The 21,094-nt window shown below is 43.9% G+C and overlaps 1 protein-coding gene across 2 annotated transcripts in view; it reads left to right on the forward strand.

The window, feature by feature from the left end:
• The window catches only part of EML6 (EMAP like 6), a 275,740-nt gene that overhangs the window by 211,600 nt on the left and 43,046 nt on the right, over nucleotides 1-21,094 (forward strand). For both annotated transcript variants that reach the window (XM_044263968.1, XM_044263967.1), the window contains exons 22-27: nucleotides 1,457-1,609; nucleotides 1,781-1,912; nucleotides 9,078-9,166; nucleotides 12,810-12,986; nucleotides 20,135-20,336; nucleotides 20,449-20,575. In XM_044263968.1, the coding sequence (XP_044119903.1) occupies nucleotides 1,457-1,609; nucleotides 1,781-1,912; nucleotides 9,078-9,166; nucleotides 12,810-12,986; nucleotides 20,135-20,336; nucleotides 20,449-20,575 (880 nt within the window). The remainder of the gene's footprint in view (nucleotides 1-1,456; nucleotides 1,610-1,780; nucleotides 1,913-9,077; nucleotides 9,167-12,809; nucleotides 12,987-20,134; nucleotides 20,337-20,448; nucleotides 20,576-21,094) is intronic.

The raw sequence follows: 21,094 nt of genomic DNA on the forward strand, positions 1-21,094 counted from the left end.
TGGGGAAATTGACATACTAAGACCTCCTTGTGAGTGACTTCCCTGTCAGACAATGAACTTTACTCACTAGGTTAAAAATTAGTTCAGTGGAAAAACTATCAACATATCTTAGGTGGATGACCATTCAATCCAGTTCACAGCAGTTTTCCTGGAGTAATTATTAATAGCTCTCCCTTTCACTCTGAGAAGTGTCCTGGTTTATATGTTGCATTATATGGTTAACCTAATCTTGACTCTCCTCAGGGGCAGGCTTGTCTTGTGTTCTCTCGGCCCTGGCACCAGGTGTGACTCGCAGTACCTAAATGACTTGTTGCTACCTGAGTGCATGAAGGAAGATGGAATTTAGATAAGGCAGTTTGGAGTTGCTGGTATGACATAGCTTTCAGCATACCATGAACCGTGACAGAGGGGAGCGTGTGGAAACGGAGTTTGGAGTTCCTCAGCACAAGGCTGTGGGACTGTCCCGTCCCTAGGAGGGGTGCTTACCAAAGTCTGGACAATAAGAAAGATGGGGGGAGGTTCTTTTTTTTTTTTTTTTTTTTTTAAGATTTTATTTATTTATTTGAGAGAGAGAGTGTGAGAGAGAGCATGAGCGAGGAGAAGGTCAGAGAGCGAAGCAGACTCCCCATGGAGCTGGGAGCCTGATGTGGGACTCGATCCCGGGACTCCAGGATCACGCCCTGAGCCGAAGGCAGTCGTCCAACCAACTGCGCCACCCAGGCGTCCCGGGGGGAGGTTCTTAAACAGGGATCTTTTTAAACACCCCCACACACAGAGTCCACACTCATTCAGAAATGTCTCCCTGTGACCCCGAAAAGCAGTGGGAAGCATGGCTCACGTGGCACTGGCAGCCCGTACTGTTTAGTTTTATTGACACCTTCGGAAAGAGTGTTGTTCATAACAGAAGAAGCAGGATAAAATCTTTCACCTCTAGAATTCTGCATTAGGACTCTTGGATCAAAGACTTGGAGTGACTCTTAGATCAGCAAGGTCTCTAAAGCAAGTTTTGTGTGTAAGGCACGATATCCAAAAAAGGGTTTCTGGAAACTGAATTCCAGTATTCCTGTTCTCAAATATCCTCTCTTTTCTTGGAACCAAAAGTACTGGTTTTATTAATCCTTCACTCCTTTCCCACATTCACTTCTGGGGTCTTTTGGAAAATTCCAGATATTCAAGTAGTAAGAAATGAATGGATAAACCTTAAAGAAAGAGAAAATGTTTTGTTTGGGGGGGTTTTTTTGTTATTCTTGTCCTTTTAACATTCTGATCATCGTCCTTGGGTTTGAAAGGAAGATACATTCTAAATTACAAAGCTGTAGTTCTTCTCACAGGTAATGTTGAAGACACTGTCACATGTCTATGCAGAATGCACATGGGCAAATGTCTCCTTCTCTTCATTGAGTCTGCTTAATAATAGAATCATGCTGAGAACTATTCCTCGTGGTTTCTTTTGTAGGTGGAAGATGCTGTGCCTTCTCCCCTGATGGGAAAGCCTTAGCAGTTGGCTTGAATGATGGGAGTTTCCTGGTCGTAAATGCTGACACTGTTGAAGACATGGTCTCCTTCCATCACAGAAAAGAAATGATCTCTGATATTAAATTTTCAAAAGGTGAAGATTATAGCAGAGACTTTCTAGACTATGTGGGGACAAAAACTTACAAAAACAGACTATTTAAATACTTCCTTGACCATTTTCCCATTTTGAAATAAGCTCCTGCAAGTAAATTCCTATGTAAAACATTTGGGTTTTACTGGTTTTAACTGCACATTTTCTTTACAGATACAGGAAAATACCTTGCTGTGGCATCCCATGATAACTTTGTGGATATTTACAATGTCCTTACAAGCAAACGGGTTGGCATCTGTAAAGGTGCTTCTAGTTATATTACACACATTGACTGGGACTCAAGAGGTAAAGTATGTTGTGGCTTCTAAGATATAATCTTTGTTTTAAAAAAGTCAATACCATTCACATGTTATTTCCAGAGAGAAGACCGGTTGAGTTTTGGAGAAAACCTGAGTGGAGAACCCACAATAAATATAAATGACTGTAACTTTACACTCCAGGGGCACCTGCTGTTAACATTTTGAGTATTTTTTCTGTCTTATTACTACTACTACAATTATTATTATTATTATTATTCAAGCCACTGAGTTTTAAGACCATTAAAGGTATGAGGTGCCTTCTGTTACCGTAGCAATCCACTCCCTCACCTTTGGGTTCAGCATGCTGTGTCCTGGCCCTGCGTCTCCCCCTTTCCATTTTCCCTTTTCCTATCAGTGCTCCACCCCCCAAAGAATGGCCCAGGAAGTCTCCAGCAATTTTCACCTTCCGGCACAGGTAGAGAGCTACATTCAGTGCACCTCATGTCACTTTGCTCTCCAAGGGAGGGCCACCCCCTTACCTCCTCCAAGTCACGCCCATGACAAATCCAGTTTCTACCAGCAAAGTTTTAAGCCAGACAATGTGGATGATTCAGAAGTAAGACACAGTTCCTATAGTTCTCACCAGAGTTTGTAAGTTAGTGAGGGAGACAGACTTGTACTTGAAGTGCAGCGGCCTAGACGGTAAGGCTTGGGAATGAGAAGCGGGAAGTCACAGGCAGGGGCCTGCAGGGCCTGGGAATGGGTTGTGTCAGCATTAGGCATGCAGGGCGGGGCTGCACCGTTACAGGGTGGGTCACTTTTAAGTCTCATCCCAGGGACTTGGCTGATGTTAAGAGTTTGGGGTAGGCATCTCGGAATGGGCGGGGACCCAGCTTTCAAAGAAGTTTTAGTTGACTGTGAGAGAAAAGCACCACGACCACGGGTGCCTCTGAGGAAAGAGCTCACGGGGGAACCTGTGGAGCCTCATGGAAGCAACATCCTTTGGGGTGGATCTTGAAAGACTAGTAGAAGTTCACCAGGTAATGAAGTCTGGGATGAGCATTCCAGACTCAGAAGGAATATGGCATTTCAAGACAGGAGGTGGGAAGAACAGGGGGAGATAAAGAAACTAATGTTGACTGGCTGAGGGCAAGAAGGGAGAAGACTGTGGAGAGAAAGACCAGGACAGACTGTGAAGGAACCTTTATGCCATGCCAGGAGCTGAGCGCTGCCCTTTACCCTGGAGGGGTTAGGTAACTCTGAGGGACTTAGGGTGGGGCAACCCCTGCCATCTTGGGAGGACAAGGAAGCCTGGAGTTGGAAAGCAACTAAAATCAGCCAGGAGAGAGGGGCTGAGGGCCTCAATCCAAGCGAGATGATTTCAGAGTTGCCAGAATATATCAAGTATCTGTTGGAAGTACTGGCCATAGATGGACAGATACTTCTGCTAGGCAGGTGTTCATGTTTAACCATACTTGCCACCCTGGAATTTAGATTTTATTTGAGGCTCACAACCCATAGGTATTTTACACAGTGCACCAGAAGGATGGAAGCATGCTGTGGATTGTAAGGTGCAAGTCCCAGCAAGGGTAAGTGAGATCAGATAAGTCCCTCTCACTTTCATGTCCAGGCCTGGCCAGACGCAGGGCCTAGGCTGGTCTTGGTGACCAGGTGTGACACTGCTGTCCTGGGAGCCCTCTAGGGACCAGAGAGGCCCAGGGGATAGAGGGAGACAATAGCTTCTCAGCCCCCTCTATGTATGTTCTCCATTTTATTGTTTAAGCAAAAAAAAAAAAAGAGAGAGCGAGAGAAAGTGATTTCCTCCCCCTGGATGTCCTCTAGTTAACGTACCTCTTTACGCTGTCTTGGGAGCAGGATTTAGGACAGTCAGGGGCAGCCTGGTGCACACAGAGTAGAGTATGGGGCATTTTGTTGGGAATCTAGCACTCACACGGTACATGGCAAAACGTGTGAAATCCCACCATGTCAGTGACCATTGGTAGGGGTCTATGCTCAATTATTATTTACAAGAGAAAATGGGACATAGGAAGAATAAATTTCAGTTGGGAAGATTTCTTTTACATTAGTTTTAATTGTGGTAAAAACATAAAATTTAGCATCTTAGCCACTTTTAAATGTGTGGTTCAGGGACATCAGCTGCATCCACACTGTTGTGCACCCTTCACCAGTGCCCGTGTGTGGAAATCAATCATCTTGTAAACCACCAAACAGTAACTCCCCTTCTCCCGCCCCCAGGGCCTGCCAACCACCATTCTACTTGTGTCTTTCTGAATCTGACAACTCTAGGTATCTCGTGTAAGTGGAATCAGACAGTATTTGGGTGTTTTAAAGATTTATTCATTCATTTTAGGGGCGCCTGGGTGGCTCAGTGGGTTAAGCCTCTCTGCCTTCGGCTCAGGTCATGATCTCAGGGTCCTGGGATTGAGCCCATCATCGGGCTCTCTGCACAGCAGGGAGCCTGCTTCCCCCCACCTCTCTCTGCCTGCCTCTCTGCCTACTTGTGATCTCTCTGTGTCAAATAAATAAAGTCTTAAAAAAAAAAGATTTATTCATTCATTTTAGAGAGGGAAAGAGAGTGCGAGCACAGGGAGGGCAGGAGGAGAAGGAGAGAGAGACTATTGCAGACTCCCTATTGAGCACAGTGTTGAGGTGGGGCTTGAGCTCAGGTCCCTGAGATCACCACCTGAGCTGAAATTAACCAACCGGACCACCCAGGCAGCCCCAGTATTTGTTTTTTTATAACTGATTTATCTCACCTAACATAAGGCACTTAAGATTAATCCATATGGTAGCATGGATCAGAATTTACTTCCTTTTTAAAGCTGAACAATACCCCACTATATGTACAGACCACATTTTGTTTATCCCGTCATGCATCGATGGACACCGGGGTAGCTTCTACCTTTTAGTCATTGTGAATAAGGCAGCTATGAACATGGGTGTACTAGATCCTGCTTTTAATTCTTGGGGGGTATAGACCCTGAAGGGGAATTGCTGAGTCAGATGGTGATTGTATGTTTAATTTGTCGAGGCACCAGCAGAGTATGGCGTTCGGTAACCAATACTTGTTATTTCTGATTTGGGGGCATCATTTTTATAGTCACTGTCCTTACAGATATGAAATGGTATCTTATTGCATTTTTTACTTGTGTTTTGAGTATTTTTTTTAATTCTGCAAATGTGGGCACCTGGGTGGCTCTGTCAGTCTGCCTTCGACTCAGATCCTGATCCCCGAGTTCTGGGATCGAACCCCACATTGGGCTCCCAGCTCAATGGGGAGCCTGTTTCTCCCTCTCCCTCTGCCATTACCCATGTTTTGACTCTCTCTTTCTCTCTCAAATAAACAAATAAAATCTCTAAAAAATTAATTCAGCAAATGTATAGGCCCTGTGTGGGATGCTAGGGCTATATAGAGGAGTAAGTCCTAGATGGAAAGAACAAGATCTTGGCCAGGATCGATAGGTTGCAATCATGCAGGTGTCCCGGTGATGGTCTATACAGACGTCCCTCAATGTGGAGCCACCACTTTGGAGGGAGAGACACACACCTCACTATTTCCATAATTCTACCCTAAGCCAGCCTCTGTAGTCCATCGAGAGCTCAGGGTGATAGAAAATTCCCCGGGGAGTAAGGAGGCTGAGGTCTTTGAAAAGCCTCCTCGCCTCCTGTCCTAAGTGGCACCTTGGGTCAGGTGAGCACATCAGACTAAATGTTTTCTGTGGATGGAGAGGAGAATAGAATACTTCTGATTTCCGAGGGGTTATTCTATCTGGAGAATGAGAGCAAGTATGCCCGTGGATCTTCCCTGGTGTAACTCCAGCGTGACAGCCATGAGACATGTGTCGCATCGGTATGCTCGTGCTCCTGATATCCCAGTTTTCACAGGGCTTGATGTCAGGAGCGCGCCGTACTGCTTCGAGACCAGCCTCCCCACCTTTCATGGTGGGCCTCGAGGGTCTGGAGGGGCTAGAGAGCAGAACTCAGGAGCAGGCTTCTGTTTCATTGCTTTGATCTTGTCAAAAATAGCGAACACATTTGCCAGAGCCAGCTGGCTCGTCAGGGGCGGGGATGGCGTAGTCACCAGCCGCTGCCGCCTGTCGTGTCCATGGCAACCACGGGTCCCAAGAGATCATCGAAAAGCACATCAGGCTGTTGCAGGAATACCAGCTCTCCCCGAGTGAAGCTCCTGCACAAAATCCATGAGAAAGAAAAAAAGAATGTACGGAGAGAGAAAATATGGAAGAACATTTTCTAGCTGATAGTAGTTTGTTTCTAGAAATACTGGGACTGTAAGATTGTTTATCAGTGAACAGTTTGGGCCGTAAGAGAACGCTCCTTGCCATTTCCATTGCAAATGGTCTGATATATTGGGTACATTTAGTCTGAATTTTGGAACTGTTCTAACTTGTAAATTATATGGCAACTGGGATGATGGGTGTTAATCAGTTTTGTGGATTATCTAGTTCTCTATACCTGTGGGGACTGTGGTTTCCTGTACCCACTTAGTAACAAGGCCATCTGGCCCTTCCAGTTCTCTTCCTCCTTGTGAGTAGACATTTCTAGTGAATAAAAATGTGGGAATCCTGAAAGAATAGGGTTACTCTTACTAAGGGGCAATTATAAGTGGATTATGCAGATTTTTTGCTCTTTGCTTCTGTTCTCAGAATATTTCGGTGCTTATATGACAGCAGAAGGCAGCAGAAAAAAAGAGTGGTGACTAAATATTTTTTCTATGCTTAAAAAAAGTAATAATTACAGTAAAGAATATGGTGGGGGTAGGGAGAGGAATCACACCCATAATTCCACTTTCCTAACAAAGAATTGTTGTAGTTTTTAAAAAATTCCTTCATATCCTTGGTTGCAAGGAATTCAAACCCACTCAGCTTAAAATTTTTAAAATAATAATGAACAATGAGTTTATTGGGAAGATATAGGGATAGCTTATGAAATCCAAGAGCTGGAAGCAATGTCTCCTGAGGAACTCACTTTAGGAATGAACCAGAAAACCAAGCAGGCACTTCTCCCCTCTTCTCTCCTCTCCTGCTCCGAGGAAGCTCAGTTCAGTGTCCACTGCTGTCCTCAGTCTGGTGTCAGCCTTTGGCCCCTTCTTTCTGCACAGGCAGCTTTCCTTAATTCATTGGCATGTGGTCCGCTCAGTTGCCCCAAAATGCCACCCTCACTTCCAAAGTTCCCATCTTATCCCAGCTAGGCACCCACTGATTGAGTCTCCCAGATTCTGAGTTCCTAGGAAAGGGAATTTGAGTGCCCACTCCGATTTCTGTCCTGGCCCGTCCTGGGTCATTGTCTTCCAGAGGATAAACATGGCCATGGGGTCCATGCAACCCAAGGCAGGGGTCAGTTCTCAGGAAAAGGGCATGAGCTAGGTTGGTACCCCCAGACATTATGGTGCTGAGCAGCACTCCTGGTGCTTGTCTCTTGGGCTTAGATGTTCTCATAATCTTGCAATTATAAAGTGCTTCACTTAACTATCCTAATAATTTTGGGGTGTTCTTTAAAATACTACCTTTGAAACTACAGTGTAAAGTGAATTGTTGGGATTATCTGGAAATTATGATTTTTTTGAGATTATGATTCATTGAATTCTTTGATTCTTAGTATCTCATGGCCAGAAGCTATCTACAGTTAGCCACTGAATCAAAGAGTGTTGTCATTGAATTCTTTGATCCCTTTTCCAGATCATTTGTTATTTGCACTTCCTCTTGAGAATCCTAAAAAATACTTCGTAGGTCTATTTAGTTCATTGGAAAAATATTATTCATTTCCTTATAATATTAAATAGCCAAAGCTCATTTAACTACCTTTATTTTTTCTTGTTTATGTATGTTTAGCCACAAATTCAGGGAAATGTGCCCCTTTTAAAGGAAGCAATTTCAAACTCACTCACTCCTCACAGCCAAGGCCTCTCATCACCATATTATAACCCAGCAAATTAGTAACAAGTAAGGTTTTCAGTTACAAAAATAGCCTTGTTTTTAATTAATCACTGAGCAGTAGACCTGCAGATTCAGAAGGTTCACCAAACCAGCTTGCAGACCCAGGAGGCACCCACCTGAGCATTAAAGAGCATGGTAGAAGACACTGAGTTCTTATCTTGATAATACTTTTGCAGGAAGGACATTTCAAAACTACTAGATGTACAGATTATGGGGGACAAGCAGGGGAAGAAATGGTATGATGTAAATGTACACAGAATTATTTAAGATGAAATATTAGGCCACCTGAGGTTAACTTCAGAAGAATCTGGTGAGGGCCTGAGTGAAGGCTCATGGAACAGGGCTGGGCCATGAGCTTGTAACCGTTGAAGCTGGACTCTGACTGGACGCGTAGGGTTTCTTCATACTCTTCTTACTTCTATGTGTGTTTGAAATGTCCTGTGATTTTAAAATGCTGAAAAAATACCGGTCTGTATCTTTTGAGTCATTTAAATTTCAAGCCGTAAAGGATTAGTGAGGTACTAGGAGGAGATTCGGAATATCTCATCTTCAACATTGATCAAAACAAGTTCAAGATTTTAATTTTACATCAGACCCAAAGAGCATTTTTGCTCAACCCTTTGTTTAGAGAAAATCTTGGATTTCTTTACAAATTTTCAAGTAAGGTAGGGGTGGGGGGAGGATTTGTAGGTTGTTTTGTGTGTCTTTATCTTCCAGTTTCTAAACTTCAAAGGACAAATTTAGAATTTAGGTCTGGGTAAATGTGGATGCATGCCACAAGGTTCTCATGTCTGATACTATAGTTCTTGCCAAAGCAGTTTCCTTTTACTGCATGCTTGTACAACCAGGAAAACGGGGGGGGGGAGGGGGAACCACACACACACACACACAAAACAAACAAACAAACAAAAAAAAACAGACAACCCCAGATTTTGTCAAGCTTTCGAAAAATATGTACTTCTATTGCAACAGAGTAAAACACAGCAGCACATCTAGGAGGGATGTGCAAGGTCACATTGAAAGGAGTGAGGTCCCCATTGACAAATTCCTGGCTCCGGGTCTGAGCCATGCCATGTAATTGCCTGTACATGCACTTCTGGAGAATTCACCATTTATTTGCTCAATTTACGAGACTGATTAAAATGAATCCGAATAGTTGCAACCATGCTTAGCTCTTTATAATAGAAAGATAAATGCAGATGTGAATTGTCTTTCTGCTTCATTCTCTCATACCAGGAAAATTGTTGCAAGTTAATTCGGGTGCCAAAGAACAACTCTTTTTTGAAGCTCCACGAGGCAAACGGCATATAATAAGACCTTCAGAGGTAACAGTCCTATACAGAGCTTTTTAAAAAGTGTTTTGTGAAGATGCTGTATGTCCATTTTAAATAAAAACCTGTCACTTATTATCCATCGGTAGGGGTTATATTCAGTGTACCTTTAAGCTTGCTTGTGTCTTAAATGTGACTTCTTAATCCAGCTCCCTCCATTCTGAGGACCTATGGATCCCCGGGGCTGCTGGTGTAGCATGGCGCATTCCTGCAGTCTGCCTTCTGCTCCATTTTCCTCTGCTGGGAGACACAGACTAAGCTAGCAGCTTGGGTACCACATAGTCCTTCTTCCACTGGACATGCCCTGTCCTTCGTGCATAGCTTTCTGTGAACATAAATGCTTGAAACATGCTTTCTCACTCTTCACTATTTATTATAGCATTATCTTCTGCACCAACAGTGGGAGAAATTACTTTTCAAGACAAAAGTACAACCTGACCATCCATTTGTATTAAAATTGTTTCCCCTCTCCCTATTTTCCTCATGTCCTTGGCCACTGAGGTCATTTTTTAATTTTTGAAATCCAAGCCTATATACAAAATCTGAATTCATGAACTAATGCCTTCCTAAAGGCTCCGCTGCTCTTGTGGGCAGGTGGATCTCTCAGAGTCCATGCGAACGCAGATGGCCAAAAGGTAACAGACTGATTGAGCCGTAAGGACCTTGTCTCAGCCCCATGAGATAATCCGACTCATTTATTTGCTGTGTAACCTTTGATGAAAGAAAAGGAGGTCTTGCTTCTGTAGAAGGAAAGAGGTCACAGGGTACACAACTGAGGGACGGACATCCGCCTCTCTCTGACTTCAGTTTGCTAGTAATAGAAACTACCCCATCATTGCAAAGTGGGACAGGGACACTGGGACTTGCGCCCATTCATAATGTTTTCATGGTTTCTAAAGTACTTATGCACTACATAAGAAACAGCAGTTGTCATAGATGATGGTGTTATGTTCATGGAGATTGTTGACTGGTCAATTGCTCTCACTCCCTGATTATCTCTGATCAGTTGCTATTTTAACTTTTTTAAAGAAACCTTCATAGCCTTGAGTAAGAGATGTTTTAAATTATGTCACTTGTTCACTAGATACTAGATACTTGGTGAATGTTCTGGCGCTTCATAAGCCTATGTTTTTGTCTCCAGAACAGACTAGTGTGATGGTTGTCAGTCTCCTTTTACAGAGAGGGAGAAGAAGGCTCCAGGACAGCAGGAGCCGTGGAGCTGCAGTCCCAGTCTTGAGGGGACCGTGTGTGACTCGGCAGCCTTGACCATGGGACCTCTGTGTATTTTAACATCATTTTACATCACTTCATCTGTCTTTTCCCTTCATGTTCTGGTGCCCCCAAATAAGTATACTACAGTAAAATTCAATTTAACCTGATGGTGGAGAGGGGAATGACTCCAGCTTGGGACCACTGGGCACTTACTATGTATAAGAAGTGGATGCACACGAGGGAAGTTCATGTTATAAGGCTCTTTGCAATGCCAGGCTTGGGCTCTGAAGATTTCATTTGTCACTCTACGGTACATAGTTGGTATCCCAGAGGCTGATCCTGGTGCTGCTGTTTGGGGAGGCCATGCTGCTGATGTTTCCACGCCTAGCCTCCTCAGTCTTTCCTTCTCAGGGCCCTGGAGAGGCAGCTCAGCATTTCCTTTACCAGTATTGTCAGGCCCTTCAGTTGCATAGGAAGGATTTGGGAAATCCTCTTTACAAAAAAGATTTTTTTTTTCTTTAAACAGCCATGGTAAAGCTAATGCAAATCTTACTCAGCAAACTGTTAAGTATGACAAATATTTAAAAAATGTCTGTTTAAATCGGTACAGTGCAGCATGGTGCAGTTAAAGCCACACGAAACTAGGAGGCTGGCTCTCTTGAGGTTCCTTCCCCTCTTCCTCCTAAGCCGGCTGTGATTTACAATTTACGGGGCTCACCTCTCTGGGCCTCAGTTCCTTCCCCTGGAAAATCACCATGGTAATGACGCATCTGTGAGGCGAGGTGCTGTGGAAAAGACCCTTTGAGGACCCTTCTTCCATCTAAGTTCCAGGATTTTTAACAAGTTTACCACTTTGTGGTTTTGTGGATTGCAGAGGTCATACTTAATGTTCCATTTTCAATGCAATTTCCAGAGCTTCCAGCAAATGAGATATTTGCTTGGGGACCACAGGGCCCAGATCTAGCCAAGGGGGATCTGCTGGGGTGACCGCAGGGTGAGTCCTAGATAACGAGGTCAAGGAAAGTGCCACAAAGGGCACGCTGGCAGTGGGGATGGACGGGGTGTCTCAGAAATGGAATCTGGAACCTGGAAGGGAGTCAGGGGCCAGAAAGACTGTTTGTAGAACCAGCAGGAATGGTTCCCTTCTCTTCCTGAGAAGGTCACATTAAGCCACCTCAAGTCACCCCTGTCTTTGGTCCTGCCCGAGGCCCCCCAAATCACCGGGCCCAGTGCAGCTTTTTGGTTGCAGTTCTGCGTGGGTCCAGAAAGGACAGAATGTGAAATGAGAAATTTCAGTAACTAAAATACGTTTAACACCTCCCCGTGTTGTGACTAAAACCTTAGCTGCGTCTTATCTTGCCGTTCCTCTGTAATACTAGGAGATACTAGCTGATCGGACTCCCCAGGGGAGTCTAAGACACAGTGTAGTTACTGTTGTTTATTTTAAAAAGGAAAGCCTAGATTGTATCACAATTTGACCTATGTGAATTTTAAGTCTTCTGTCCATGAATTTCAGACAAAACAGTTTTAAAGGATAAAATATATGTTTTAGGGCAATGTAATATGAACAGTTTTTCAATTTTTTAAGATCGTCTCTCTGTAGCATACAGGATTTAAGCTAGCTGCAGAATCTTATTACTCATTCCTTCTAGAAAGTAGTCCTTTAAAACAAAAATTATGTCTGTGACTTTTAAAAGTAGCGTGCTAACTGATCAGCGCGAGTGATCAATGAAGCAGAGTGGTTCTCACTTGGGAGCCATTTTGCCCCTCCCCCAGGGCATTTGCCAATGTCTGGGGACCACTTGGGGAGGGAGACTACTGGCAGGTAGAAGAGAGGGATGCCAGTAAAATACTCCCGTGCATGGGACAGTCCCTGACCACAGAGAATCATCTGGCCTAGAGTCTTAGTACCGCTGTCACTGAGAAATGATCCAGTTTATGGCTTCAATGATGGTACGTATCTAGGGAAGAACTAAGAGATTTTCTTGCCGTCTGGTTTCCACAATTCCAAACTGTTGATTTTATCTGTAGAAAATATATGGCTACCTGACTGTAATGTTTATTAAGATAATGCAGAGGCCACTCACAAATGCAGCTTGGAACTTTCACACCTCAGATCACAACACAAATGCCTGATGCTTGGCTAAGTCTTCAGTTAGAGCGACTCCGCTTCATATCGTTTCTTTTTAAAAAGAAAAACAGATCATGCGGCATAAGGAATGCAGTCAGTGGTATTGTAATGGACTTGGATGGTGACAGATGGAGCCACACTCGTGCTGAGCAGAGCTTAATGGACGCATAGACCTGGGCAGTCACTGTGCTGTACACCAGGAACTACTGTAACATTGCCCACCAGCTGTGCTTCCCGTGAAAAAGATCTCTCAGTTGTGTGAAAATATATTCATTTTCCTTCCTTCTTTTTAAGATTGAGAAGATAGAGTGGGACACGTGGACATGCGTCCTGGGGCCCACCTGCGAGGGCATCTGGCCTGCGCATAGTGACGTGACTGATGTCAATGCGGCCAGTCTTACCAAAGACTGTTCCCTCCTAGCCACGGGAGATGATTTTGGCTTTGTTAAGCTTTTCTCCTATCCCGTCAAGGTAAGACTGCATGCTTATTGTATATACTTGCTCAGTCTCGTCAATAACCCAAAAGCTATGTATTGTATCTAAGTGGATTTTTAAATATTGAACGCATAAGCAGTCAGCGATGTCATTGGCAGCCCTCTTGCTATGTGTGCTGTCTAAACACCTCCCCACTTGTTTAGTATAGAAGTCGGATCCTTGTGGTATCCAATTCCTCCTTGAAAGGCCTTCAGTGGCCATTAAATCCAACATCTCACCAACTGCGAGGGAGGAATTTCTTTGCAATGTCTTGGACCAGTGCCTTTCTAACCTGCACTAGCTTATTTCCGGAGAGGAGGGACTTACTACCTCACAAAGCAGCCCAATTCATTATTAAATAGTTTTTTTTTTTTTTTTTTAATACCGAGGTTCCCAACTTCTCTGCATCTTTGCCAATACTTAGTTCAATTGTCAAAATGTTCTGCTCTATACAGTGCTGAAGTTTCTTCTCTTTAGCCAAAGTTCTGCCTTCTGAACCACCACCAAGTAACTGCAGTCCTCTCCCTGACCCTTCATGTGGAGGAAGATAGTATTTGACTCCCTGAAATCTCATTTTCTCCCGCCGAAATGTGTCCGGTTCTTCAGGCATTTCCCACAGCACATCGCTTCCAGCTGCCCCTGTCTCTGATCACACTCCATGTTATCAGTTCCATTCCAGACTATCTCATCTGAAATGGAATTCACCACTTCAGATGTTGACCAGCTCAGGCTCAGCGGGATTCTTACCTTATTTTTATTCTGTATTTGGATTAGATCACACTCAAGTGGCACCAGCTCTATGGGCTGCCACATTGTGCAGCTGAATCTTAGATTTCATTCCAGAAAAAATATTTAGGTTATCCCTTATCTTGTATGTACACAATTGATTTTCTAAAATTTGAGTACAGAGCTTTATATCTGTACCCAATGAGATTTATGTTACTACACCTCATTGTTCTAACCTGTCAACATCTTTTAAGTATCTTTTCAAAAATACTTACTTTCCTTTCCAGCATCATGTTATCTTCTCATTTCACAAGGGGAAGTTTTAAATCATGGGGAAAAGAAATAAAAAGACTAGAAAAACCCAGTGGCAGCACTAGGACCCCCATTCATTTCAATATTCTATTTATTAGTACACCCATTGGGTTAGAGTTCCTCGGTCAGTAACAGACCTTTACATTTACCTGACTGTGCTATCACCGAGCTCATATTTCTATCTCTAGTCCAAGGACACATCATTAATAACTTGGAAAATATCTTGCTAAAAGCCACATGGACTGTATCTCGGGTATCCTTAATCTCTCCTTCTAATAAACCAATCAGTAAAAGATACGCAGTTCACAGTGAACCCCTGTTGCTGCCTAGTGATCATTACTTCCTTTTCCCAGTGCTTATTGACCTTTTGTGTAATAATTCACCTTAGAATTTTCCAGGGATTGCATCAACTCATGAATCAATATTTGCCAGAGTCTACATGTTTTCCCTTTTGAATACAGGAACATTTTTATGTTTGGTGCCACCTCTCCTGGTTTCTAAACTCCCCAGCTGTTACTGACCTGACTTCTGTGGTCACATTGGATGGACCTAGACTCATGCATACAGCTCTGTTTTGCTCTTTTTGGTTTGAAGAGCATTCTCTTTATAGAGGAGATGAGTAGATCTGTTTTCTTTTGCTATTAAATAATCTGATCTAAATAGTGTTCCTAACTTCTGGTTTTTTTTCTACCCCTAAATATATCTTTAAATTCCTTTTCAGTGTCTTAGGTTTTGACTTCAGCATCCCTGAAACTGTATTAAAGTTGTCTGGGTGAGACTTTTGTATTCATCCATGGTTATCTGCTCCTCCGTCATTTGTACACTTAAGACCCGACCACACCAGTTTCCTTGGCAGCAACTTGGGTTTCTTTAGATGCCTTCCTCTTTGATCCTTCATTTGCTAACATACTGTCAGATTGTTATTTTTGTAGTTTTTTCTAAGACACACGTCTCATGTATATGTCCAGTCCCAAATTCCAAAGCCAACTAGTAGCCTTCCCTCAATGATTCATGACTTCACTACCACTTACCAGCCCCCCTTCCTGTCTGATTAGAGTTCAGTTCTCTGTAGCACTTGTCCTTCCTACAGCTACATTTTTTGAAATGAGTTTGCCTGCAGAACAAGTCAAAAAGTTAGTGATACCGGTTTTAGTAGACAGGTTGGGGCAGTTCTTTAGACAGCTGAAATCCCCATGGTACCACCACATCATCCTCCTGAGCTAGGTTCGTTGTTGGTCCTGGGAATTCATCATCCACATCCGCAGCCCACATGGGCTGCCTATTGCAGAAGTTTCAAGCTGTGTTCCTCCAACTCCCAGAATTCCAGGGAGGCTCCTCAAGGACAACCCCAAGCAACAGGGTAGGGGCCAAGTGAAGGGGCCCTGGGGCCCCGTCCCTGCTTTCATCAGAGTCACTGTGTTTTTTATTTTATACATTGAGTTTCTGTGTAAGATTTCTTCCAAAATTTTGTGAAGAAAATGTTCAAGCATAGAGATAAGGCAAAAGAATGATACTGCGAACCCCTGGGATCCCACCACCTAGATTCTATATGTAATTCAAAGGAAGTTGTAGGTATCAGGGTACTTAGCCCTGAGTGTTTCAAATGCCTATCATTACCTAATGTTCAGTATTTGCTTATGGTGTTTTTTAAGTAAAACATTTATATAGTTGAAATACACAAAATTTTTTAAGGTTCCTTTTTTGTTTTGTTTTGTTTTAAAGATTTTATGAATTTATTTGAGTGAGAGAAAGAGCACAAGTGGGTGGGAGGGAGGGATAGAACAGAGGGAGAGGAAGAAGCAAGAAGCAGGCTCCTGCTCAGCCCTGATGTGGGGCTCTCCTGGGATCATGACCTGAGCCAAAGGCAGACACTTAACCGACTAAGCCACCCAGGTGCCACTTAAGGTTCCTTTTGGGTGAACACTGACGAATACATACACCTAAACGATCCAAACACCTATCAAGATACAGATCACTATCATTACCCCAGGAAATTTCCTCCTGCTAACTTCTGGGTCAGTTCCCTCCCCCGACTTCTATTCTCACACGAAGAGACTATTCCATTGTTTTGCACCATAGATAAGTTTTACCTGTCCCAGAACTTCATATAAATGGAATGATCAAGTAGGTGCTGTTTTATGTCTGGCTTCCTTCACTCAGATAATATTTCTGAGAGTCCTCCTTGGTATTCTGTGTAATAATAGTGTGTTCCTTTTTATAGCTGAGTGGAATTCCATTGTATGGATAGAACGGAGTTTGTTTATCAACATGGATATCAAGGGGCACATGCTTTTCCAGTGTTTGGTTGTATAAAACTGCGAGCAACATATTTTGGATGAATCTTTGTGGACATGTTTTCTCCCTCTTGTGTAAATATATACGAGTGAAATTTCTGGGTCATAAGGAGAAGTGCATATTTAACTTTTTAAGAAACTGCCAGACCTTTTTCAAAGTGGTCGTATCATTTTGCATTCTCACAGAGAAGTTAAGAGAGTCCAGTTGCCAACATTCAATGTTGTCTGACTTGTAAAATTTAGCTGTCCTGGGAGCAGATAATGTGATCTCATTGTGTTTGTAATTTATGTTTCCCTGATGACTAAGGATGCTAAGCACTTATTGGTTTCCTTATTGACCATTTGTGAAGTGTTTGTACAAATCTTTTATCCACTATTTTAAGCTGGATTGTTTATCTTTTTATTCCTGAGTTCTACTGTGTAAGATCTGATTAAAGAAACGGTTTCATAATTCAAAAGCATTTGAAAACCCCTGGTCAATGTAAACTACTTTGATAGTGTCACTTCTCTTCCTCTTCTTTTTCTTAATCTGATTTTTCTGGTACACTTTCACCCCTAAATATGGGGACCCAAGCTGGTGAATTTTTCTAGCTCTATAGTCATACTCCTTCAGTGCTCTGAGCCTGTTGGACAAAGTTCTCCAAGCTGAATATTTGCTTCCCCACCAAAATTCATATGTTGAAGCCCTACCATCCAGTGTGACTGTATATAGAGAGGGCATTTGCAGAAATAAGGTTAAATGTGGGCGTAAGGCTGGAGTTCTGATCCGATAGGATTAATGTTCTCGTAAGAGGAGACACCACAGAGATCACTCTCTCTCTCTCTCCATGCACACACACACTGAGGAGAAGCCATAAACACACTTTCCGTGTGCTCATAGATGGTGTGTCTAAACCAGGAAGGGAGCTCTCCCCAGGAACCAGATTGGCTGACACCTTCATCTTAAACTTTCCAGCCTTTTCCCAGAACTGTGAGAAATGAATTTCCGTTGTTTAAGCCTCCTCCCCCACATGTGGTGTCTTGGTAGGACAGTTCTACCCCATTAGCCACCTCCCACTGCAGTAGTCTAGCAGGGAGTCCCATGTCATTGGGCCTTCATAATACCTACAAGTGCTCATCACCACAGAGCAATCTCTTTGCCCAAATCCAAGTTCCATTTGTTACACTCTAATGTCATGTCTTCTTGACCCCTTGTCTTGTTCTTTTCTAGGAGTTACTTGGCCTCTCTTCCAGGCAGTTTTCTTGCAATGACTAACACGTGCTCTTATATATTCAGTTTAAAAGTTTAAAATCTTCTTGATGAGGTATTAGTCCCCTGATTATCACATTATTTCCTGCTTCCATGGAACAGACTGTCCTTTTCCAGAGTCCACCCAGTTTTCTAATACCTTGTATCATGTCACAGAAAACCCAGTTCTTTCCTTAGACACCATCTATATAGCTGGCCAGTTGTTCCCATAGCCTCCATTCCCTTGCAAGTTGCGCCCTTCGACTATACCAGCGAGGTTAAAATACACCACGTCATTGACATTTCTAAAACCCACCCTCATGTTCTCAAATCTCCTTCCCAGAAAGTCAAAGCTTCTAGAGAATGGTTATTCTAAAAGGAACCTTGTCTGTTAAGTGTGACAGGCAGAGAAGCCCTATGTAAAATGTGAATCTGGGGAGAGGGTACATCGCTATCGTCAAACTCTTAGGTAAGCCTCACCAAACAGCGGTCAACACCCAGTCCTGTGGAGACATATTCCAGATTCTCTGTTTTTTCGTGACTCAGTGGAAGAGGAAAGTTGTGGTAGAGAGTCCCAATGAGGGATACACAAATGCGTGGTTTGACTTGATGACCCAGAAGGACAGCTCATTGGACGGGCTCTGCTAGGTCGGCAGGAGGCTCCTTCCATAGGCCCTAAGGTAACCACCAAACATCCCAGCTGGCCTCTTCCTTCTGGGGGAGAAGCTAATTTCCTGAAAGTGTCTAGTAACTATGAATTCCCTTTATTGTTCCATGGAGCAGTGATCTTGTTTCATATTCTGAGAATCTTGAATCCCCCTTTGCTGCAAGAATCTCAGCTTTGTGAAATCCCTTCAGTGGCTCAGAACTTTTTCCTCTTTCTCCTGTGTCACTTTTTTTCCCTCTGCAATCTGATTATGATCACCTTAGAATGTTTTTTACTCCCGAAACTTTCTTTTTGGATTTCATCTCTCATCCTGTCTAGAAACCTTATATCCCATTATGTAAGTAGGAGTATGGAGCGACATTCCTCAGGCTCTTTTCTTTGTCCACCTCAAGAAATAAGCTTGTGTTTGTAGTAGATACAGTGGGTAGGTTCCTGCTTCCAACTGGAAGACCAGCAGGACACATGGCTGCTGCCACTATGCCTGTTTTCTTTGCTCCCATTATCTCTGCCTATTTTGTAGCAAACCAGTGGCTCTGGAAGGCTTCCTGGAAATATGGCCTGCCTCTATGCTTCCCTGCTCTTTCTACACTCAGTACTCTGTTGAGGAGTGGGCATTGCCACTTCTCTCTCAGGTAGGGGGCCGCCCAATACAGAGAGATCTTGACTAAGAGTATTTCAGAGTCACGGACTCTGCTGCACCTGTCTCCTGCCATGTGTCTGTGCTGGTTTCAGGTTCCCTAGCATGCCAGTCCAAAACCCTCTGGAAGCCTCTTCCGTTATTGAGTCCAGTTTCCATCGGGGATACCGATGGCCCTCTCACAACGTCAGAAAGAGTGTGCAGCTTCCCACATCGGTCAAGGTAATCTCTGGTTGTTGCTGAGAGGGCGGAAAAACTCTCCCTCTTTAAATGGCTCTCGCCGGAGCTGTTTTTGCCAGGCCATGGCTCATGAGCCAAAAATGGAAGCTGCTTTTTGGTGGCAGCTTTGGCTTCCACCGCATGTCAGGACTGCCCCGTGTGAGCCGCCGCCTTGTATTTCACTCTCTTCCTTCCCCGCCCGGGGTGAATGTTGTGTGGCCTGGGTGTGCAACGCTGAAGAGCTTTCCGTATTCACTCATAAATTGGACTCTTTTATTTGGTTATGCTTGTTGAGAAGGAACTAACTTTGTTTTAAAATGAATTATTTGGGTGTTTCCAGTGAAAATTGTTTCCAGTATCTGTGGCAGAAACTGCTGTGTTGTTTTAAATCTTATTTTAGGCCCCAGGATTATAAGCAGTTCCTCGGTCTTCTGTCCTAGCCTGGGCTGTGGTACAGAAACCACTATGGGGGTTGACTGGGAAGATACTTCTCATCTCAAATGTCAGCCAGACTCACCATCAGGACTTTCCACTAGAGACCTGTGGAGATTGTACATCTGATATTTGAGAGAAACAAATAAGCTTCATACACTTCATTAGGCTCCCAGAAGTAGGTTCTGTAGTCTAATGTTTCTTCCTTCCCTCACAAACTCCATACTGAGGACCTGTAACAAGCCAGGTGGTGTTTTAGGAAAAAAAGAGGCCGAGTTCCTGCCCTCATGGAGCTTCCACTCTACAGCTGCTTAGATCGACTGCTTACTTTGTATTCACTAGAAGCCACTCTGGAAAAGAACACAGGTGAAGGGGTGCCTTGGTGGCTCAATGGGTTAAAGCCTCTGCCTTCGGCTCAGGTCATGATCTCAGGGTCCTGGGATCGAGCCCTGCATTGGGCTCTCTGCTCGGCAGGGAGCCTGCTTTCCCCCTCTCTCTGTCTGCCTCTCTGCTTACTTGTGATCTCTGCCTGTCAAAAAAAAAAAAAAAAAAAAAAACACCGGTGAAATAGTCTGGAGGCAGGAGTAATGAGACTCTGGATAGGGTACTCATGGGTTTCTGGCTCTACAGGGCCAGCACGCAAGATTCAAGAAGTATGTGGGGCACAGTGCACACGTCACCAACGTGAGGTGGCTGCACAATGACTCTGTGCTGCTCACGGTGGGCGGCGCGGACACCGCCTTGATGATCTGGACGAGGGAGTTCGTGGGGACCCAAGAGAGCAAACTAGTGGACAGTGAGGAGTCGGACACAGATGCGGAAGAGGATGGAGGTGAGCAAGCCCCACCGGCCATGAGCTGCTGCCCCTTCCTGCACAATGCCCCCCCATCCTCCCTTCCCACTGCCAACCAATTACACGCTCCTGTTTCTTTCCATTGTTTGAGGCTATGACAGCGACGTTGCTAGAGAGAAGGCCATTGACTACACCACCAAGATCTATGCGGTGAGCATCAGGGAGATGGAAGGCACCAAACCACACCAGCAGCTGAAAGAAGTTTCGGTGGAAGAAAGGTATGGTGTTGCCAGGTTTGTCCACATTTATTACATCTGATGACAAGAAACTGATATCAACAAGAGTTCATTTTCTTTGGCCTCAGAATTGCTACCTTGACTAGGCTTTTGTGTATATGCACAGAGTCTTAACCTGCATACAGACTTAACCTGGGGAAAATTGCCCATGGCCCTTGATACATGGCAAAGCATGGGTCACACTTTGCAGAAGTGGGTTGTGGAATATGACTTGAATGAACACGAGATCTGGTTGAATCAGGCTTCGTCTTGTCCAGAAAGGATGTCGGGATAGCCACCCGCTGGCTGGAATGTGATGACTAACAGGGGACATCCCGATTAGAGGGGTAGGAGTATGGGAGGGTGTCTAAGGTCCTGAAGAAATATTTGTGGGTCACAAAAAATAATCCTCTGTTCTGACCAGAGTCTGTGTATCACACTGTATCACTTGGCGTACCTTCTGTCATTGTCTCTTCACCTGCCCAAGATTGTTCAGGTGGGTTTGGTGAGTCCAGACCTAAC

This window comes from Neovison vison, chromosome 8 (assembly GCF_020171115.1).
Source record: "Neovison vison isolate M4711 chromosome 8, ASM_NN_V1, whole genome shotgun sequence".
Lineage (NCBI taxonomy): Eukaryota > Metazoa > Chordata > Mammalia > Carnivora > Mustelidae > Neogale > Neogale vison.